Source organism: Mytilus galloprovincialis, chromosome 1, assembly GCF_965363235.1.
Source record: "Mytilus galloprovincialis chromosome 1, xbMytGall1.hap1.1, whole genome shotgun sequence".
Taxonomy (NCBI): domain Eukaryota; kingdom Metazoa; phylum Mollusca; class Bivalvia; order Mytilida; family Mytilidae; genus Mytilus; species Mytilus galloprovincialis.
This window is the reverse complement of record NC_134838.1, coordinates 120,884,596-120,908,303: the sequence shown is the minus strand read 5'-3', so window position 1 is coordinate 120,908,303 and position 23,708 is coordinate 120,884,596. Positions and strand designations below refer to the sequence as shown.

General features: G+C 32.1%; 3 protein-coding genes across 3 annotated transcripts in view; all 3 read left to right on the top strand.

The window, feature by feature from the left end:
• The window catches only part of LOC143055454 (acetyl-coenzyme A synthetase, cytoplasmic-like), a 33,634-nt gene extending 27,008 nt beyond the window's left edge, over positions 1 to 6,626 (top strand). Inside the window, exons 15-16 of the mRNA XM_076228607.1 lie at positions 80 to 125; positions 913 to 6,626. Of these exons, the coding sequence (XP_076084722.1) occupies positions 80 to 125; positions 913 to 1,112 (246 nt within the window). The 3' untranslated portion in view covers positions 1,113 to 6,626. The remainder of the gene's footprint in view (positions 1 to 79; positions 126 to 912) is intronic.
• A 5,387-nt stretch (positions 6,627 to 12,013) lies between these two features.
• Positions 12,014 to 14,219, top strand: LOC143055438 (serine/threonine-protein kinase mos-like). Its single transcript, XM_076228585.1, has one exon. It carries the CDS (start codon positions 12,081 to 12,083, stop codon positions 13,146 to 13,148), a length of 1,068 nt encoding a protein of 355 aa, XP_076084700.1. The 5' UTR covers positions 12,014 to 12,080; the 3' UTR covers positions 13,149 to 14,219.
• On the top strand, positions 13,876 to 23,021 carry LOC143055448 (uncharacterized). Its single transcript, XM_076228596.1, has 5 exons — positions 13,876 to 13,966; positions 20,370 to 20,588; positions 20,910 to 21,221; positions 21,733 to 21,933; positions 22,711 to 23,021. The coding sequence occupies exons 1-5, from the start codon at positions 13,951 to 13,953 to the stop codon at positions 22,773 to 22,775; spliced, it is 813 nt and encodes a 270-aa protein (XP_076084711.1). The 5' UTR covers positions 13,876 to 13,950; the 3' UTR covers positions 22,776 to 23,021.
• The last annotated feature ends 687 nt before the right edge of the window (positions 23,022 to 23,708 follow it).

Below are 23,708 nucleotides of genomic sequence, written 5' to 3'. Positions count from 1 at the left end.
GTTAGTTGAAGTAAATAATTGTAGGCAGCTTGACTTATACTCTAATCATAAAGTGACAACAAAATCCTATATATTTCAGGGTAAAGAGTTTTCCGATGCTTTGGTAAAAGAACTCATGGACAGAGGTAAGATAATAAATAATGAACATATAATTATAGATTATCGTTGATCATCTCAACGAGATTGATTTTCTCGCTTGAGCCGGGACGGCGAAAGCGAGAAAGTCAATCAAGTTGAGATGACCAATGATAATCTATTTATCGCTATTTTACCTATGACGAAGTTATCAATTTCATGATCTTTCATGTCAATTTCCTTAGCAACGCCACATGACTGCTTAGTTTCTAGCGATGATTTTCATCTCAAGCGAGTAGCATGATATGAAAAATGATCACAAAAAAAGATCAAAGGAAAAATGCACAAAATAGCGATAATACAGAAACTTTCCAGTTGTCATTTCAATAGTTAATTACATTTTCTGTAATAAAAAATGAATAATCTTAAATGGAATACACTACTGTTGTTTCAAAAATTAATGTGACGATTTTAATTATTCCAATTAAATGAACATGACAATAATTAAAACTGACATATTTTAAAGTTTCAGTGACTAAATTAATTAGTGATTTACAATGTTTAGTTTTTTGCTCAAGTTTAATTACACCTGAGTTTATCAACCAATTTTAAGCCCTGCTTTATAGATTATTGTCCAGTGACTGAATTCATAACCAATGTTGCTGTCCATCAGATTGTCTTGTTCTGAATTTAATGTTGACAAGCTAGACAAATCTCTGTGTCAACAGTTTATCTATGTACCACATTTTGACAACAGCCTTACCAAATATTGATTATGAATTGCATCCTATTTCTTTCAGCACTTTTAAAATTATCCGTTTCTATTAAATCTTTCAGTGAGAAAGAAGATTGGTCCATTTGCTCAACCAGATTTTGTACAGAATGCTCCTGGACTGCCAAAAACTAGATCAGGGAAAATCATGCGCCGTGTACTCAGGAAAATAGCTGTGGGAGACAAAAATGTGGGAGATATCACAACCATGGCTGATGAAACTGTCATAGATAAACTATTCCAACTCCGTCCTCCTGAAGCATAAAACTATTCATTTATGTTAAGAAAATTTAAAATAAACAAAAACAATTACAGACATGACACATCTATGTAAATTGATTTTTTATAATGTATTAGGACTCATGTATTTTGTGCAATTTATAGTGCTGGTATTTTTACAATAAAACATTTATATACTGAAGGAATTCTAATATTTTCAAACACTGTCAACCAGAATTGACCTTAAGACCATATGAAATTAAGTTTCTTTTTCTTAGACATGATACAGTTATGTTGGTCCATTATTGTCTGATGGCCCATTCTAATTGAATGATGGTTTAAAATTACATCAAATAAGTGCATAAGAATTTCAGTTATTGTATGTTCAGAAGTATCAAATAAAGTTAGGTTCCAAACAGAAATGTTGTGACTTGTCTGTATCAATTTTTCTGAAATAAATTCTTTGCCATTTATAAAAAAAAAAAATCATCAGAAATGTATTTTAAAACTAAAACATTAAAAATTTCTTCATCATTATTAGAAAGAGGGTATATATTTTTGTTTAACATCTTTTGATATTTTTTAATTAAGTTCTTATGATCCTGAACCAAATATATTTTATATGGCCTCTGTATTTTAATTGTTATTCTTTTTGTTTACACTTTATTTGAGTGCAATGTTATCATCAATAGTATCATTTTTGGTATTTAAATCATTGGATCTATTTATATACTGAATAATTTTAATGTTTCAAATTTATCATTAAAAAATTATTATTGTTCATGTTTTAACCATTTCAAAAATACCAGTGAGAATCTTTAAAAGAAATTGCTCAATACATTTATTAAACTGACAAGGTTTTCACATTAAAAATGTACTATTCCTTAATCTCCAACAGATCTAGAGTGGCAATTGGTCAACAAAAGTGACCAGTCTTTATCTTATCAGAAACTCTATATGAGTCAAAAGTTCCAAAATTAAAATTTTACTAACACTTGAAAAATGTATTAAATACTTCAGAAAAAAGCTAGATATAGGTTATGTAATGTCCATGATATGTTTGTCAGAGTTATTGTTTTATGAGATTTTTTTATGCTTGCCTTAATTTCTGACCAAAAATTACATGAAAATGTAACTTCTTTTTCAAATATATTAAACATTTCAACCTTTAGTGTTGAACATTTTTGTCAGAAATCTTCCTTAGGGGCTACAAGTGCTTTTTATTAATTCCAAAATATTCAAGACATTTTCGTTATTTCAGAAAGGGTTTTTGCTGTAGGTACACATAAATGTGGAGTATGTAGTATAATGATTTTAATGTTGTCTCATGAAATTGATAAACTGTATCTAAATGTGTCATGTGATTTTATCTAGGGCTATTAAAGAAATTGTCAAGTACTGAAACCAAAATTACTTAAGGTCAAGGGTTAGTACATCAAAAAGAAAAGTCACCTTATGTTCAAATTTTATTATTTATTGTGTATTTATTTTTTCTATACTATACGTGAACATTCAAAATATAATAGAAATAGAAAATAGATTTTTTAAGGTAAAAGGTTTACCGAATTAAAAGATTGTATTACTATTTGTTGGGAACTATTATGGGTTGAACTTGCTTGCTTTCAAAATTTATTGAGAATATTTAATAGCAAAATAACGTGGCATTGTTTAATTTGAATCTCACACTGTACTACTGCTCAAGTTTGGAAGACAGCAATCTAAACAGAATATAATAACTGTCATTCGAGTTAGTGCCTAGTATTTAGAACCTATATCTATATTAGAACTTAATATTTATTATTTTTGTTTATTTAAAGTTTTTGCACAATCTTGACTATATTTACTCACTAAATTATCATCTACAGTTTTGTTACAAATATATAGCACAACATATTTAACCATTAGTTTTATATAGTTTTATGTTGAAAACTTATTAAATCTTATCTTACAATTCAAGAAAGATTGAAATTTCAAATTATGAATTATGAATTACAAATTATGATCATAAATTGTGACTTTCTTTGAATCTCTTTGAAAGAGTTACTGCATTTAAATTTGCTTTTGTATACACAAGTCACCATACTTTATTAAAATCAGTGAATAAAACAACATTTTACTCTAAAAGAAACTATTTTTTTCAGTAGATAATACGATTAATGACTTGAAAGAAATAAAAAAAGAAAGAAATGTGGATAGGGTATCCTGTTTTTCATTTGCACCAAGAAAAAAAAATGGCCAGGTTGCAATTAAATCCACTTTTATTATCTCCACCTGAATTGAATACATTGATGCATAATTTATCTCCCCTTGCATTGAAAAAAAAAAAGATTTATATTTCCCCTTGAACTGAACACAATTTATGTACAATTTACCTTCCCAAAACCGGATTATTTAAACCAATAATGTGTGTTTAATTACTATGTACTTTTATTTATTTTTGTCATTATAACTCATTCAGTACAATGTAATTTTATTGGTAGTTTTGTTGACAACAGCATCATTGTTTTCCTAGCAAATCATAAGGATTTATACAACATACAACAAAAACTAATGCTGAGTTCACACGTAATTTGAATTCGATTCGCATTAACCAATTCAAATTAGTTTAATTCACATTCCAAACGTTTAACGTCCCTAATTCAATTCGAATTAAATGTCCGTGTGAACGAAGCATAAAACAAACATCTACATCATTTTGTTACTGGTGCAGAGTTGTGACATTGGCAATAATATCCCATCTATTCTCATTTAATAAAGAAATCAATTTTCCTTTTGTATTTTTATAAGTAACAATAAATTTTCTCTCTTGATACTATAATTTAGATTTTAGCACCCATGCTAAATCCCAAAAAGTAAAAAATCTGATCTTTAATTATCTCGAGTAGAGATATATCCAGTTCACTAGTAAGTTATATTGTAAACAAATGAATGTCCAAGAACTTCACACAATACACTATCAGCTTTATATTGATAAACTGGCAACTTGGAAAACATTATACTGAACTGGAAAAAAATCAAACAAAACTAATCTATTTGAGGATGCAGTTCAGATTAGGTGTGTCAGTCCATGTTAAGAGAACAAATTCCTTTAGTTTTATGATACATTTTTTGTTAAATTTTACAAAAAATTATTCTGTTGTAGTATTTTCTACTTCTTTTCAATTTTTGTTACTTTTGTTAGTTTTTGTGATTTTCTTATGTTATAAATGTTTGTTTTTCAAAGGACTTTTTTTGGTTAGTGCAATTTATTTTTTCTATACATTTTTTGAGGTAGCCTAAAACTTTTAAGGCTTGGACATTGTTATTTGACACAAAGCTCCTTGTACACAATGTATATTTTACTTATCTAAATATAAAACAATCATTGTGGCAACAGTTCTGATTCACTTTTTTATACCTTTAACATTTAATGATTATAAATAATGGAAATCTTGAAGAAAATCCTGCAAAAAAATTGCCATGTGTTTACTTGAATTTTTCTTAGTTGAACTTTGTTCATAAAATAGTGTACAAATAATGAAATTTGAAATTGGGTATTTATATTGAATTGAGATTGGGAAGTGGGTTAAGGTTTTAAAAGCACTTTTATTTTGGTTGTGTTCATTAAAGATTATCATCGTACCTAGCATTAGAGGATAGGGTATTTCTTGTAAACCTGGTTCAGTGTTGAACAATATATGTTTGTGTTTACTATATAATCACTTTGTATCTACATCTTTCATATGTAATAATTTCACGATGGTTTAATTTAAACATACCCGGTATATAGTATATACACAGGGAGTGACATTTTGCATATTTTACTAATTGTATCTCCATGCTTTTGTACTCTTAAAGGTGAACTCAGACATTAGTATATTGATAGGGTAAAGTAACTTGTTGAAATAGATGTGATCTGATATATTAAATTTTATTTATCAAAATGTTAGTACATTTTATCAAGTCAAATCTAAATTATATAATGAATATGCATTTCTGAATTCTTTGCATAAAGGCCTACTGACCAAATGTATCTCTAAAATAAAATAAGATATCTTTACATTGATACAGTCTATCTGGTTTGAAGTAAATCATTAAGAAATCTTGAAATCTATCTACTGTTACTGTGAACAGCACATATATTGCACAGGAATAAAAGCTTAAAATGATAATTTGCTTCAATTAGAACTTTAGATTTTTATTTATTTTGAATTTTAGAGTTAGGGTGCATTACTTTGGTATATTAAATGATATTTAAATGCTTTTCAGTCACATATCAGTTTAACTTTTTGCTCTATCAAGTGTAGTTGATACAGTTTCAGGGGAGATAACATTTCAAAGCCTAGTGTCCTACTACTATTATTAGAGTTTACTGTCAAAGTTTTTTTGCTTGTGGTTATATTGTAATAATCAAATCACAGAAAAGAGAATCTAAAAAGTTCAAGTTAATTTACAGTGTACAAAGGAAATGTTTTGTCATTTATAATGAAATTGGGAGTATATTGTTTTTTGGCAGATTTATTTTCTTTTTTGAAATTTTGTCAAAATTTACATTTTTGGCATGTTATACCAAAATTTAATCAAATTTTAAAACAAACCAGTTTTGCCTACATGTACTTTTATTTTCCTCTGCTAAAACAAATTTAATCAGAGTTTTCCGTTAAATTGTATTGCCAAAAAGTATCAGTTTTTGAAGAAAAAAAAATAACTTGTAAAAAAAGTTATATAAAATAACAAATATTGTTTTTAGTCACATTTTAAAATCAAGGTATGTAGCATAGGTTTTATTTCATCTCAAACTGTATTGACTCCCCAATATATATATGCAATCAATTAGGTGGCATTTAGAGAGTTCTATATGATAAAATATTGTAAGTTAAATAACATTAAACACTTTGTAAAGAATGTGACATTATTTTATTGATTTATCTATATTGAATTTGTTTTATATTCATACATCTTGAAAAGAAACCATTAGATGATGATAACAAAATGTTTATTAGCAATTCTCCTGTCTTGAGTTCATCAAATTTTCACAGACATCTTTTTCACTTTGGAATTGTAGATTCAATTGTAAATCTACTACATGTACCACATATCAAATTGGGTGAATCATATATTTGTATACAAATGGCATATTGCAAAAATAAGTAGCTTTAAAAAAATGCTTGTAGAAATTAAAAAATAATCAATGAATATTCCCCATAAAGACTTGATTGGCATTGATATTTAACACCTTACACTTACACGTTTTATTTTAAATAGTGCAATAAATATAGTGATCTTTACTAATAAATACAAAAAAGTATTAATAGTAGCAACTAGCAATTAATTTTTGGTTGGTAGAAATTAATACCAGCTGTTAATTGTTTTTAGTTTAATACAGTACAACTATCAATTCATAAGATAGATATAGTTTTTGACTGTTTCAAAGTTAACAATAGGTCAGAATAAGGGATGAATTAAAATCTGTCAAAAGTATATGTGTTGTCCCTAAATAAAAATGTTCATATTAATGTCTTCACCTAGTTTAGAACTAATATTGAATTATGTAGTTATGCAAATAAATTATGACAATGAATTGTGTTGCTTTAATCTTGAAAGAAGACAACTAGGCTTTTTATGTCCCAGTTGTATTTTCAATGTTAAATATTCCTCCACATGATATAAGTGTCACCAGGTGTATCTCCAGTATTTGTCCAGTTTTTCAATAGACATTGGTATCATATGATTCAAGCAAAACTTAGAAATAGCCTGTGGAAGACTTGTGATCATCAGTCTGTGATTGCCATGTGATCATCAGCTTGTGGGAGCCTTGTGATCATCAGTTTGTGAGTGTGTGTGATCATTTGCTTGTGGATGCCTTGTGATCATCCGCTTGTGATTTATAGCTTGTGGATGCCTTGTGATCTATAGCTTGTTGGTGCCTTGTACTCATCAGCTTGTTGGTGTCTAGTGATCATTAGCCTATGGTGCCTTGTAATCATCAGCTTGTGGATGCCTTGTGATCATTAGTTTGTGATTACCTTACGATAATTGGCTTGTGAATGCATTGTGATCATCAGCTTGTGATCTATAGCTTGTTGGTGCCTTGTGATCATCACCTTGTGGTGTCTTTTGATCATCAGCTTATGTGGTGCCATGTGATCATCACTTTGTGTGTGCCATGCGATCATTAGTTTGTGATTACCTTGCGATAATTGGCTTGTGAATGCATTGTGATCATCAGCTTGTGATCTATAGCTTGTTGGTGCCTTGTGATCATCACCTTGTGGTGTCTTTTGATCATCAGCTTATGTGGTGCCATGTGATCATCACTTTGTGTGTGCCATGCGATCATTAGTTTGTGATTACCTTGCGATAATTGGCTTGTGAATGCATTGTGATCATCAGCTTGTGATCTATAGCTTGTTGGTGCCTTGTGATCATCACCTTGTGGTGTCTTTTGATCATCAGCTTATGTGGTGCCATGTGATCATCACTTTGTGTGTGCCATGCGATCATTAGTTTGTGATTACCTTGCGATAATTGGCTTGTGAATGCATTGTGATCATCAGCTTGTGATCTATAGCTTGTTGGTGCCTTTTGATCATTAGCTTGTAGTGTCTTTTGATCATCAGATTGTAGTGTGTCATGCGATCATCAATTTATGTGTGACATGCGATCATTAGCTTGTGGGTGACTTGTGATCATCAGCTAGGGGTGACTTGTGATCATCAGCTAGGGGTGCCTTGTGATCATTAGCTTGTGTGTACCTTGTGATCATCAGCTCGTAGGGTGCCATGCGATCATTAGCTTGTGGATGCCTTGTGATTTTTAGCTTGTGGATACTTTGTGGTCATTAGCTTGTGGATACTTTGTGGTCATTAGCTTGCGGATGCCTTGTGGTCATTAACTTGCTGATGCCTTGTGATCATTGACTTGTGAGTGTCTAGTGATCTTTAGCCGGTGGATGCCATGTGATCATTAGCTTGTGGATACCTTGTGGTTATTAGCTTGTGGATGCCTTGTGGTCATCAGCTTGTGGGTGCTTGGGATAATCAGATTGTAGGGTGCCATGTGATTATCACTTTATGTGTGACATGAGATCATCAGCTAGGGTGCCTTGTGATCATTATATTGTGTGTACCTTGTGATCATCAGCTTGTAGGGTGCCATCACTACAAACCATTAAAAGTCTGAAATGGCCTATATCTGTACTCGACTGTACTGATTTTTACTCGACCAGTCTGAATTAGTCTGAGATTTACTTGATAATACTCGACTGTAGTCTGAACTATACTCAACAGTCTGAATGTGTACTTGACCAGTACTTAACCGTTTTATACGAGTCTGAACTGTACTCGACCTAGTCTGAACCGTACTCGACCTAGTCTGAACCATACTCGACCTAGTCTGAACCATACTCGACCTAGTCTGAACAATACTCGACCAAGTCTTAACCAAACTAGACCTATTCTTTGTATCTATTAACTGAATTTTATCAATGTAGGAATTTTTTTAATAAAAATAAAATTTAAACAACAACTTGAAATTAAAAATGTATTCAATACAGTATTGAAATTAAAATTTCACAATAATCAATCATAATATAACTTCAACTCAATATTAATCAACACTTACATAATAATATATATCAACTTTTAAAATATAAATAAAACAAGCTGATAAATAATCTAAAAAAAGAAATTGTGACTAAATTATGTTTTCAATATTATTCAAATTTTATGAATATTTCGGAAGTATTTTATGGTAATTGGACTATTTTCACCATAAACTTAAGCCAAGGATTTGTATTTACTATACAAATCCTTGATAACCTTTTTAAAAAAGGAAATGTATTCCAAAGTAACAGTAAACATTTTTTTTAATTAATTTAAGTATTTTTTTGTCAAATTAACATGGCATACATAAAGCACTTTAATATGTTCTAATTAACTCAGTACATGTGTGTTTTACAGGTAAAAAGAAAGCCCTATTTTCTTAAATTCGTGTATTACTTATCTAGTACATGCATGTATATTCGAAAGGCCTTGTTATTTAATTTAAACAGGATGTTGCAATTTTGAATCAATGTTATTTAGAATTTAATACCTCTGACCAGGTGTGATCTTATTTATGAGTTTGCCCCAAGCAGAGGTTATACTTTATATTTCACCACTAATCAGAAAAATAATTTTATTCATTTATTTAATTTTATCCCTTTTTGATATAAGTTATATATAATATATTTTTTTTATCCTAAATATAATCAGGGATATATTTCTTTTATAAGGTTAAAATCTTTTATAAATTTTGTTGGCTGTTGTTATATATGTCAGTTAAAAAGAAATTTATTTAAACAGTTAAAAAAGTAGAGGGTTTTTAGTCTAGTATGGTTCAGACTGGTCGAGTATTGTTCAGACCTTTGGTTAAGTATGGTTTAGACTAGAAAAATAGGTCGAGTACATGTCAAGAATGGGTTAAGACTGTTTCAGACTGGTCGAGTAATAGTTCAGACTATTTTTAACGGCAAAGATAAGGGTCAAGTACGATTCAGTACAGTCAAGTATGGTTCAGACTGGGGTCGAGTAATGTCAAGTAAAAGTCAGACCAATTCAGACTGGTCGAGTAAAAATCAGTACAGTCGAGTACAGATATAGGCCATTTCAGACTTTAATGGTTTGTAGTGCATGTGATCATCAGTTTGTGTGTGCCATGCGATCATTCGCTTGTTGATGCCTTGTGATCATTAGCTTGTGTGTACATTGTGATCATCAGCTTGTAGGGTGCCATGCGATCATTAGCTTGTGGATGCCATATGATCATTAACTTGTGGATACCTTGTGGATGCCTTGTGATCATTGGCTTGTGAGTATCTAGTGATCTTTAGCTTGCGGGTGCCTTGTGATCATCAGCTTATGGGTGCCTTGTGGTCATTAGCTTGCGGGTGCCTTGTGGTCATTAGCTTGTAGATGCCTTGTTGTCATTAGCTTGTGGATGCCTTGTGGTCATCAGCTTGTGGGTGCCTTGTGGTCATTAGCTTGTGGATTGGCTTGTGAGTGTCTAGTGATCATCAACTTGTAATCTATAGCTTGTGGGTGCCTTGTGATCATCAGCTTGTGTGTGCCTTGTGATCACTGGCTTGTGAGTGTCTAGTGATCTTTAGCTTGTGGTCATTCGCTTGCGGTAGCCTTGTGATCATCAGCTTGTGAGTGCCTTGATGTCATTAGCTTACGGGTGATTGTGTGATCATCAGATTGTGTGTGTATTTAAGAGTAGACTAGTCCGACAAATAACCAATCTGTCTGACGTGTCTGTATAAAGACTATACTACGTCGAAAGGAGGTTAACACATCTTAACTAATAATGACTTTCCCTACACACTCAATGCAATCGGCTGTAATGGCTTGATTATGTTTCTGTTGATTATAAGAGAGAGCCGTATGCATATTCCATTATATCAATGTTCAATTTATTTGACTCTTGTGGAGAGAGTTTATTTTTAAATTCACAGCAAGGTTGGTTACTACTCTTGCTGCGTGGATGCAGTAGACTCTGTCCCTATGCACGTAGTATATGCCAACTTATTTTTACAGTTAGGGGTTTTTTGCTTGTAAATAAACTCATCGTAGATACCAGGACTACATTTTGTATATACGCCAGACGCGCGTTTCGTCTACAAAAGACTCATCAGTGACGCTCGAATCCCAAAAAGTGAAAAGCCAAATTAAGTAAAAAGTTGAAGAGCATTGAGGACCAAAATTCCAAAAAATACAGCTAAGGTAATCTATGCCTGAGGTAGAAAAGCCTTAATATTTCAAAAATTCCAAATTTTGTAAACAGTTAATTCATAAACATGACCATATCAATAATAATTCATGTCAGCACAACAAAGTGCTGAATACTGGGCTGGTGATACCCTCGGGAAAATAAAACTCCACCAGCAGTGGCATCGACCAGTGGTTTTAAATAAACTCATCATAGATACCACGACTAAATTTTGGTTGTATATACGCCAGACGCGCGTTTCGTCTACAAAAGACTCATCAGTGTCGCTCGAATCGCAAAAAGTGAAAAGCCAAATTAAGTAAAAAGTTGAAGAGCATTGAGGACCAAAATTCCGGACAGTTTTGCCAAATACAACTAAGGTAATCTACGCCTGAGGTAGAAAAGCCTTAATATTTCAAAAAATCCGTTACTTTATAAACATAACCATATCAATGATAATTCATGTCAGCACAACAAAGTGTAAGTGAGCTGTCTACACATTCTATCATGTTAATGTTAAATTTCTTTTACTGTATTCTGTGTCAGTTGGTCTCTTGTGGAGAGTTGTCTCATAAGCAATTATACCACATCGGCATCTTTTGTTTAAAGTCAATTCCGCGTGCTTAGCAGATGCAGTAAAATACCAATTTTAAGATCTTGTGACCCGTTAGGGCTTCGAACCCAGGACATCCCTCACTCGAGACGAACACGCTACAACTAACCCACCGAGTCGGTTTGACCATGGAACTTCCGTGGTTTGACTGTTTCATATTAGTTACTACAGGAAATACTATTAGCCCTGTTTTGTCCTAATTCTTACGTATATGGATGTATTGTTTTGTTCTTGCATTGATTGAAAGATCTAAACAACAATTAAGTTATGATATTGTTTAAACGTATTACATAGAATCAACAACATTTTTATATTTTCAAATTGTTCCCGAAAAGTTTTCAAACACTCAAGTTTCAGTTTCATAATTTTTGTTGCCAATTCTCACAATTTAAAGTATTTAGACCATTTGTAAAAAAATTTCCAAAAGAAATATTTACAAGAAAAGCTTTTGTATTTTACGTGATCAAATAATAAGAAAAGATATTCACGGAAACTTTTTTTTTTTAATTTCCTTCTATCGTTTCAAACTGTATTGTCAGTATAATAGTCACAGCTATGAATCACTAAACAGTTGATTATGAACTTTGACCTCATATGTGAACAGTTTTCAACCTGAATAGTATAGTGTTAGAGTTTATATAATGATTGTCATTGTAAGGTGGATCTACCAAAATGCAGATAAAAAGTAAACAGAATTTGTGTAGTGTTGTTAAAGACAAAAAATATTCTTCAAGTTCACTGAAAGGACTAAACCAATGCCAACATATTTTACGGAAATACAAACTTTTCCGTAAGAAGTTGGGACAGTTTGCTAAGAGGATTGTAATGCCTGTTTTGGCACATAAAGAAAAGAAGAGAGATGAATTCAAACGTCCCCATGCTATCGTTAGCAGCAGACACAGAAATACATCCCTTAAGAAGGAAGAAGTTGTTCTCGGACGCTTACTTGGTACAGGAGGATTTGGTTCAGTTTACAGAGGTAAATTCAAAGATTCAACTGTGGCCGTCAAAGTAATGCACAGAGTAACGAAAAATCCGGCAGCACAACTGGAAAGCTTCAAGGCTGAACTAAACACAATAGGATTCGACCATGAAAACATTGTCAAAACAATCACAGCTACATCTTTGGATGCTTTTGATCAAGGTGCCTGGATTGTTATGGAGTATGCTGGACATCGGACATTACAAAGCCTCATAGATGACGATTCCGTTTCCCTGGGACCATGTCGCAGGGTCAAATTTTCTCAGCAGATTGCAGAAGCTCTAAAGTATGCACATGACATGAAAATTGTTCATCTGGATTTAAAACCAGCAAACATTCTCATAACCCCAGATGGCCGATGTAAAGTTGCAGACTTTGGTTGCTCCCAGAAAGTGGAGATTGACACGGGGATTGTCAGTCCAACACAAAGGTCCATATTGACTGGTACTTTTGCTTACAGAGCTCCAGAACTATTGAAAGGTGAAGCACCATCTAAAAGGGCAGATATTTATGCATTAGCTGTCATTATGTGGCAATTGTTGAGTCGACAGACCCCCTTTAGTAACGAAAACCAACACGTAGTTATTTTTGGCGTGGTAGCATATGGACAGAGACCTAAGCATCCAGAAATTGATGTTGATCCGTTTGAGGAATCCTATAGAGACTTGTATTCACAGTGTTGGCTACCATGTGCTCTAGACCGACCAACGGCTGGAGAAATTGCGGAATTGTTGAACATATGGAGAGGTTACATGTAAAGTGTTGTGAAAAAAGAATAATTGATTTGTGTGAAATAGAAACAAGCTCTAGAGTTATCATTTTAATTTCAATTTGTGTAAATTATCAAGGAATGTTTATATGCATTTATTTTTTTTTGTCTAAGAGGTGTCTTTATATACAGATCTTAATGAATATTCTGTTGCTTTTTTTGCCGGTCAGCCTGATTTTATGGCTTTGATAGACATTGTACAGTGTATAGATTATTTTTTACATTTGTTTTTCTATTTCTGTACAGACTATTTTTTACAATTGTTATCCTGTTTTATGTACAGATTATTATTTACATTTGTTCTCGTTATTTTACATTTGTTATTTTTATTTTGAGAACAGTTGTTTTTACATTTGTTTTCCTTTTAAACAACTATACTCATCAACAAAGTTTGGCATTGAATCCAAGACCCGAGAGGTCATCTTCGCTAGCCAAGGGTTACGATCCAATCTCGCTCTCTTCAGTTCTCTTGGCTAGCGAAGATGCCGAGAGGTAAAACTCAATGTGAGTCAATCTTTATAATAATTTTAATTATATATGAAACCGAAACTACGTATAGTATATTGAACGCGTATTTTAGTTAGTTAGATAGTTATTTTAGTCAACAACACATGACATGACATTTATTTTGAGATGTTTAAAAACCCATTTGCAACCACCGTGACCTTGCACCGAACACATTTCTCTCAAGTATTTTACATGCCATGATTTGTAATTTCCCGCGATTTTATTCGGTACTTCTCTAGAGTATTTATAAATTTGGTCAAGGATTTGGTATTGCAACTATTTACATGGAGAGAAACACGGGTATATAATATAAATATGTATGCAACACATTTAATGCATTTGTACATGATAAAGAGAATATATATATTGTATAACACGAATTTTAGATAGATAGGGTTTGACTTGTATATTTGATTGTTTAATTGCAAGTGCTAATTAACATTTATTATTTCCCTTCATATTAGCTGGATAAACAAAAATACCTATTGAACCATGAATTGTCAACATTGTCGACTGTATAGTATAAAGTATAAAATTAAAGTTCCTCAGATATTTTATTATTTGTATTTTATTAATATTCTTCTTGTGTCAATGTCTGTCATGATGAATGAACCTCTAAACCAATATACTTTGCATTGCTAATTGTCTTTCACAATTGTTGCTATAAACATGTTAAAGTCCACTGTTCCCCACACTTAAAACATTTCATTCTGTACCAAAAAGGCAGTTGCTATTTGTCAAGCCAATACAATGTGCATGTCACTATTTGTGTGTGCATGTAATATTATCTTCAACAGCACCAGGGGGTAGCAAATGTTTGTAATCTTTATTGTTAGGGCCCTGCAATCTTGTTACTGGTAATTGGAATTGTTGTTTTCTTCATATTACTGTATAATAGTATACACCTATTGACTGGGTGTGAGGGTAATAGCAAGTTTGTTGTCCCTGAGATACCAACTATTGCTTGAGGCAAAGCAAAGAGCAATAGTTGGTATGCAAAGAGACAACAACAACTTGCAATTACCCACACAACCAGTCATTAGGTGTTTTATTATACTGAACAACACAGTCATGAAGTGTTTTTATATAACAAATTAACTAATTTTCTAAAAGTGTACATGTATCATCTGAAAGAAAAGAAAAAAATGTCACATAATTTGACATTCACAATAGATAAACTATATATGTTATTGTTTTCTTTATAGTTCTTCTTGTATTTTTAAATATTTCATTTATTGCAATCAAGACTAGAAATACTTGTGTTAAATTTTCCATGCATATTAAATTTAAGCTAAAGTACACCAAATGCAAATTCACTTTTAGAATACAACGACTGAACCCATATTATGAATAAGGTACTATATTTTAGATCTTTAAAAAATGCGCACAAAGATTTTCTCCCTTTTATGATTGCTTCTTGTAAGTGAAATTACATTGTTTACAATATTAGAGTTTGACCTTGCCAAGCAAAATAGTCCATGACATCATTATTGTCCAATGAAAAATAAGCATGAAAAAGTATGGGAAAGATGATTATGAAACTATTATTTTCAGGGTAATAGTCTTTGAAACTATTGACTGGCAAATAGTCTGTGGAATGAAATAGCACAACTATTTCGTCATTGTTCATTATTTTTTATATAGAAAAAAACATACTATAGGTATAATAATCATTATTATATATTCCATATTTATTATTTCATTTATGGCTTTACATTGTAAGAAGATAGAAGAAATTACTTCTAAAACAAACTCGGGTCATGTTTGACTTGTGTATTTGATTTTTTTATATTTCATTCCCCACTATTTATAATCCTATATCCACATTTTTTAACCTCATCCCTACGCCCCCTCTTTCTTCCTAATCTCGCTTCGAGGGCTTCTTGCAAGATTCACTTTCGGAATATAATTAAATTTTATTAAGTAAAACATGCTATTGTAAAGGTTTTTTTCAAGTCCTCTTGCTCTAAAAATCATTTCCACCATTAAACAGCTGTAGCAAGTAAAATAATTTTGTAAAACTATAGTTCTCCAAACAATTATCTTTAATTTCAGATTTTCCTTGAGATTTCGATTATTTTTGAGTCCCTTTTATAAGATTATATCATTCTTTGAAGTTCAAACTATCGTATTCCATTGTCAAATTCAAAAAAACTATCAAATTTATCACAAATATTGATATTGCCATTTTGAGCTATGATTACACGCAGCCCCCTGGTGTTACTGAAGATGATATTACACACAAATCCGAACGCTTATAATATGATATGCACATTACAATGGCTGGACAAATAGTCCTGGCACTATTTTTGTCCGGCTAGCCGGACAAATAACCACTCCGTACAAAAAAAGTTGATAATTAAAAATACTATTTTTATCTCCCCTAATTATAATCTGAAGGGTCAAGTGAACTTTTCTCGTCTATTGTCAGTCCTCCATTAACTTTACAAAAATCTTCTCTTAGACTACTGGGTCAATTTAATTGGAACCAAACTTTATAATCACAATAATAATTGTTATCGCTATTTTACACAAAATTATTCTAAAAACCAGAATAGATAGAGAGAAACTCTGAAAAGCATAAAATGATCCACAAGACAGGTCTACATATTTAAGTCAAATGTTGCTGAAACTGTTGTTAATTTTATTTAGATATAAGAAGATGTGGTATGAGTGCCAATGAGACAACGCTCCATCCAAGTCACAATTTATAAAAGTAAACCATTAATTTATAGATCAAAGTACAGAGCCTTGGCTCACACTGAACAGCAAACTATAAAGGGCTAAAAATATTACTAGTGTAAAACCATTTAAATTGAAAAACCAATGATATAAAAAAAAAAAACAAGAAACGAGAAACACTTATGAACCACATCAACAAACAACAACTATTGAACATCAGATTCCTGACTTAGGACAGGTTCAAACAATTGCAGTGGGTTTAAACGTTTTAATAGGTACCAACCTTCCCCCTTACCTGAAACAGAAGTGTAACATCACAACATAGAAAGACACTCTATAAAATATCAATTTATCATGTTTATAGAGAACCACTAGGGGTAGGTCAGTGATATTTGGCCTGCCCCTCAGTCATGGTCTTTTCACTTTGAAACTTTTGCTTAATTTACATGTATTAGTTTGTGATTAAGTTGGTTTATCATGTTTATGGGGAATCATTAGTGATATATATGTCGATGGTATTTGGTATGCTGTTGAATTAGCCTTGGCACATTTCATTCCATGGAGATTAATATTTGGCCCATCTGCAGTCATGGTCTATGGACTTAGGTCTATGGACTTAGGTTTTTGTTGAGCCTGCTACTTCCGTTTCAGAAAGTTGGACATAGGGGAAGTGATTCAGCAGTGGCAGCACCAAGACACTTGTTAAAGGCTTAATATTTCAGAAGGTAGAAAACCTGGATCCTTCAAACTTTATATGTACTGTGGGTTCATTAATATTCATTGGATACTAAAATGTAAAGTTTACGCAATCCATGAAAACTTGTATCCACGAAAATAAAGGAATCCACAGTAGGTGCCTTATGCTATGAAGTTTCTGTCTGTCATATTTCCATTGTCCTTGACCTCATCATCATGGTTCAGTGATGACTTGAAAAAAAGTGATTTTAAGCACCAGTACTCTGAACTCCTCTCTTATTATGAGTAATTGGATAACTTTATTTAGTATGTACCTTGCAAGGTCCTCCTGCCTCCTGCCCATCAGACAGTTGACACTTGACCGTGACCTCATTTCAAGGATTACATGTCCATCTGGCAGGTTTCATTTTCAATACTTATCTTTCTTCGGATTTCAAATGTTTGGCTTTGAGCATTCCTGATGAAGGTAAATCCAAATAAGTGCTTCGGACGCAAGAAATTATTAAACGTGTTGTTTTCATTTTTTTACATCACTGGGTCGATACCTCTGCTGGTGGACTATCAGTCCCTGAGGGTATCATCAGCTCAGTAGTCAGTGCTTCGGTACCGACATAATTTAACAAACTTAACTTAAATTGTCCGTTAATGAATTTTGAAATTATAATGACACTAAGTTTCAACTCCCTCAGGCAAAGTTGGCTTTAGATGAATTTGGGTATTTATTTTAGGTATTTTTGACATATAGCTCTTGAACGATTTTTGTTACTTATCTATCTTCGGATTTCAAATATTTGGCTTTGAGCGTTCCTGTTTCAAGGTAAATCCAGAAAAGCGCTTTGGACGCAAGAAATTATTAAACGTGTTGCTTTCAATTTTTTTCATCTGATCTTGATCTCATTTTTCATGGTTCAGTGGTAAAAGTTAATATTTTGTGTTTGGTCTGTTTTTCTAATACTATATGCATTAGATCAACTATATTTGGTGTATGAAAATATATTTGCATGTTTTATTTGACATTTACCAAATTTTTATGGTTCATTGCTAAATGTTTGGTTTTTGTTTTTTATCTGTTTTTCTAATACTATGAGCAAATGGTCAACTATATTTGGTGTATGGAATGATTGTAAGGTGTATATGTCTGTCTAGCAATTATCATCTGACCATGACCTTATTTTCATGGTTCATTGGTCAATCTTAAGTTTTCCTGGTTCAGTTTGTTTCTTGGATAAGATATGCAATAGGTCAACTTTATTGAAAGCATGTCATGATTGTAAGGTGTACATGTCTGTAAGCCAGGGTTCATCTGACCTTTACCTCATTTTCATGGCTAGTTGAACAATGTTTAGTTTTCCTGGTTAACAATGGTTAAGTTTGTTTCTTAATGTAGATGTTCAATATGTCATCTATTTTTAAAGCATATCTGGTGGATTGAATAAATTTAAGGTGAGCATTTTTTCCCAGTTTGGTTTATCATGTTTATCTGACCTTCACCTCATTTTCTTGGTTACCCTGCAATGACAATTTTTTTATCATTTTTTGTGTTTTGAAAATTGATCAGCAATATGAGATCAACAGAAAAGAGAATTTATTCATGAAATCTATTCTAGTCCACAATGTTGGAGAATGTCCATTGTTGAATGTGCACATTCACATAGGTGAGCAACACAGGCTCTTTAGAATATGCACATTCACATAGGTGAGCAACACAGGCTCTTTAGAGCTTCTACTAGTAGTTTATGTGTGCAAAACAAAAACTATAGGAGGTACAAACAAACAAAAATCTGCAGGACATGATTGAGGCCCCTCATGGGGGGGTCCTAGTAATCACATAATCACCATTTTTTTGCCAATATAATCACATAATCATTAAATATTTGCTTATCTTTAGTAATCAAATAATCATAAACTAAAAATACAGTCCTAGGTAATCAAATAATCATGAAATATTTGGCTTAATAATCAAATAATCATTAAAAAAACGGCCAAGTAATCACATAATCAAAAACCCCATGAGGGCCCTCATGATTTACCAATAAATAACCAAAACAGACATTATCATTCAACTTTTTAATAGTTTAATGAGTTTATGCCCTGGGATGAATATGATGAAAAACTATTTTTATCATTATTTTGTTGGCGAGGTTATTTTGTAAAAGAGGGACGAAAGATACCAAAGGGACAGTCAAACTCATAAATCTAAAACAAACTGACAACGCCATGGCTAAAAATGAAGAAGACAAACAAACAACAGCACACACGACACAACATAGAAATCTAGAGAATAAACAACACGAACCCCACCAAAAAACTAGGGGTGATCTCTGGTGCTCCGGAAGGGTAAGCAGAGTCTGCTCCACATGTGGCACCCGTCGAGTTGCTTATGTGATAACAAATCCGGTAAATAGTCTAATTCGGTAGGTCACATTCATGAAAGGGAAGGGGATTGTAGTTACGACGTAAGGAACATATCCGATATCATTTGTGAAACGGTTATTCCATAACGGTCAACCAACTCGTGATGGTGTCCGTAAAATTTACGAAGGGATGATTTCAACTTCACCATTTGGAACTCTTGGTTTAATAGCTTCCTTGTGAGCAGCAACCCTCTATCAAGAAAATCATGATAGGAAATGCAAGCACGGGAATATCGTATCAATTGGGAGATATATACCCTGTATGCAGGTGCTGCTGGAATGTTGCTACTTAGAAATGGAAAGTTAACAATTGGAAAGCTGAAATCATCTCTTTTGTCGTAAAGTTTTGTTTTCAACCGACCCTCATTGTCAATTTCTAGATGTAAGTCAAGATATGAGGCCGACTTAACTGTATCTGTAGTATCCTTTATCTCTAGTTCGATTGGATAGATGCGTTCCACATAGTCACCAAATTTTGAATTATTTAGTGAAAGAACATCATCTATATAGCGAAAAGTAGAGTTAAAGGATATTGCAAACTTCTTATCTTTCTTCCTAAGAAGTTCCTGCATGAAGTCAGCCTCATAATAATAAAAAATCAAGTCGGCAAGTAGAGGGGCACAGTTTGTTCCCATTGGAATGCTGACAGTTTGTTGAAAAACATGTCCTCCGAACGAAACAAATATGTTGTCAATCAAGAAATCAAGCATCTTGATAATATCAGTTTCACAAAGGATCAGTGGGACAAAATCTACAATTAGTAATGACTTTAATCATCAGTTCACTCCTTATAGGAGTTAATGCCCATGAATGACGCAGATTATACTACTAGATCAGAAGATATTTTTACACATTTAAAAACAAAAACTAATTCGTGTAGTTTTTTTATTATTTTTAATATTATATTCTAGTCTTCAAACAAAATGTATGGAATATTATGTATGGGAAGCATGGATCTTCAGATCATTCTGACAGTGAAGATGAAGGGGAGACAAGTCCACCCATGAAGTCTGAAAAAACAGTACATGAAGTAAAAACCTACAGTGTGCTTCCTCCTCCTACAGACTATACCCCAGCTGAACCACTGGAAGACACTAATGCAGAGGATGGACCATCAGATTCCTCATCAAGTTAGTAATAATATGTAAAATATCTAAATTGTCCATCTGTGATATTTTAATTCATTTTTTGACATGAATGAGTGAGAAAAATAAATTGAATATTCTAAATTTTTTCTCAGAAAAATGCAGAATTATATAAAATGACTATTTGCAAAGAATATTTTTTATATAACATTCATATTTAAAACTTATTTTTCTTCATATTAGCAATCCTGAAATGAGAATGAAATGGAATATAAAGATATTTCTATATGATATTCCTTAGATATAATTTGTTGTTTTCATGATTTTGTATTATAAGATTTACTTAGAATATGGAACATTTAACAGGCTCTGACAGTGACAAACCTGTAAGAAAAAGGAAAAGGAAAAACAGAAGACACACAGATGAATTTAAAGAGGAAAAAAGCCATCCAAATGACACTAGTGACAAAAAATTGACAAAGAATCAAAAGAGGAAATTAAAAAAGAAAAGAAGGAAAGAGAAGCAAAAAAATGAAGATAAAAGTGTAACATTTTCTTTCCTTCCCTCAGAAGATAATCAGATTTCTGCTGAAACAACAAGTTATAAAGAAATTGAAGATAAAATTGTAGACTTATCAAACTTCTTTGATGCCGTATGGGACGTGTATAAACTTCAAGGTAAAAACCCTACATGACAACTTGGTTATATTTACAGGATGAGGACATAGAGGGGGTAGAACCCCTTTTGTTAGAAAAAAAATATCCTTTTGTCGCATAAAATCATTAAAAAAAGTTTAGTTATATGTTTCAGGAATTAAGCTCCATTTAAAATATTCAGGATTTAACTCTGATAGCTACAAGGAAGAACACCATTAAAAGCTCTGTTACTCTGATGAATTGATTTATTTTTCAGGTTTTTGTTTCGTGGATATATTGTCCAAATACTAGTTATCATCTCTTACTCAGGTGTTCATTACATTAACAAATTAAAGAATAAATAAGAAGGGGGCAATGAAATGGTATTGCCACAGATTTAATAAACCTCTTTCAAATAACCTTCATATCAAGGATTTGCAGAACTGTGTAAACCTATGTTTAAATGAAAGTTTAATTTACATGCTGGTAGTATTTTATTTGTAAAAGATTTTGAAATGAATTTTGTTTAATATTGCTATCCCTTTGTTTTCAGAGAGGCAAAAATCAGTTGAGCAGCAAGAAGTTTTTGATGAATTAAATAAATCACTGAGCGTGTTAGATGTTCACAATAAGGAGATGGAATGTCAATTAAATATCATTCACAATATCAAAAGATTAATTTTACTTGGTGATGTGAAGTCTGCAGGAGATTTAATGTCTAGCATGAAATCTGATGGCTGTTATATGTCTGAAGGTAAGATCAGAAGGAAAATCATTTATTCATTTGCCCACAAAAAAGGAAAGTCAAGAAAAACTGTTGTAACTATAACATAAAATTTCATTCTTTTTCTATTGAAATCAATTGTATTTTGCTCAAAATTTGTTTGTTTTATATAGAATCTAGAATATACCATATTTCCTTAGGAGTCAATTTTGTTTATTTTTTTTAATTTAATATGAAAAAGAAGATGTGGGATGATTGCCAATGAGACAACTCTCCACAAGAGACCAAAATGACACAGAAATTAACATCTATGAACTTACACCGTAAAAAAATTGATCATGAATTTTAAAATAAAGCAGTGATTTGGTCCAGCTGAATAAGGTTAAAAATCAGAAGCTGTCAAAAGATTTCAAGACCACCTTTACCTAAAAGTGTCCATATTTTGAGTTAGAGCCGATAAATTTTTCTATAATTTTGATATGATTTGTCCCAAAAATTGTACAACACACTGTAAAAATATTATTGAGAAAGATCAGGTGGGATTTAATTTTCATTCATTGTCTAAAAGAAATGCACTACGAAATAACTGTGGTCTTGGACCATAAGAGAAAAACGACAGAGCAACAGGAGTGCAACAAAAACGAACTTTGTGCATCATACATAGAAACGAATTTTAAGATAACAACTGCCATATTCCTGACTTGGTACAGGAAATTTTAAGAAAAAAGTGTGGGTTGAACCTGGTTTTGTGACTATTTAAGGATTAAGCAAATTTGGTACACATATATATCCTCTATATTTTTACAGGTGTGTTTAATTTGATCATCAGTCTTTTTGAGTACTGGATGAAGGATATTAGTGGTAAAGGATGAGATGAACAAAGAAATAACAGAATCAATGATTAAAGAGAAGTTCAAAGTATGTGGCTACAGAGTCTTAGATGTCAGAGTCTGCAGTTAACATATGGACGGGAGAACTAGAATAATAGCATGGATTTAGACATGTTATATTATGCAAAGAGAATTTGAAGATATGGTCATATAATTTATTATAAAAACTAATGAAATGACATTGACAAGTTTACAAAACTTTACATTAATTAAATATATGAAAACTAATATATGCTTTTATTGCCATGCAATATGCACAGGTTTAATTAAAATGTATTATACTGAAGACAGTGCACACGAAACAATTTTCTGGAAAAGGCTTCATCAGGTACTCAATGTCAAAAGCTGGTTAACCATATACCCGTAGGATAAATTTTACTGAGGGTTTCATTTGTGGTTGATTGACATATGATACAATATACGCTGAATTTGTTTTTTAAAAGGACTATTTCAAATTTCTGAAACAAGTAAGCCATATAAATAATCTATTTATAGAAAACAAGACAAACAGACTATCTAAAACTAGATAGAGGTAACAATATAACTATTAGATTCAGTTAAGTTTGGATTTATATGAAAATGTAGTCAAAACAGGTTGTATATATTTGACTGAGGTCTTCTTCATTGCGCAAAAAAAAAGTGACAGGGTCAAAAATGTTTTATTAGATCTCAACCCTTCCCCTATACCTCAAGCCAATGCAGAACAAACAAACATACTTATGTTCTTTCTTATGTTGTACTGTTATACCACTGTCCCAGGTTAGGGGGAGGGTTGGGATCCCGCTAACATGTTTAACCCCGCCACATTATTTATGTATGTGCTTGTCCCAAGTCAGGAGCCTGTAATTCACTGGTTATCGTTTGTTTATGTGTTACATATTTGTTTTTCGTTCATTTTTTTACATAAACAAGGCC

What these genes read in the sequence shown, in the direction of transcription:
- LOC143055438 (XM_076228585.1), top strand. Translation starts at nt 12,081, where the DNA reads ATGCAGATAAAAAGTAAACAGAATTTGTGTAGTGTTGTTAAAGACAAA.
- LOC143055448 (XM_076228596.1), top strand. An exon ending in GGACGTGTATAAACTTCAAG is followed by an intron (nt 21,222 to 21,732) that starts GTAAAAACCCTA and finishes CTTTGTTTTCAG; the next exon opens with AGAGGCAAAAATCAGTTGAG. An exon ending in TGGCTGTTATATGTCTGAAG is followed by an intron (nt 21,934 to 22,710) that starts GTAAGATCAGAA and finishes ATATTTTTACAG; the next exon opens with GTGTGTTTAATTTGATCATC.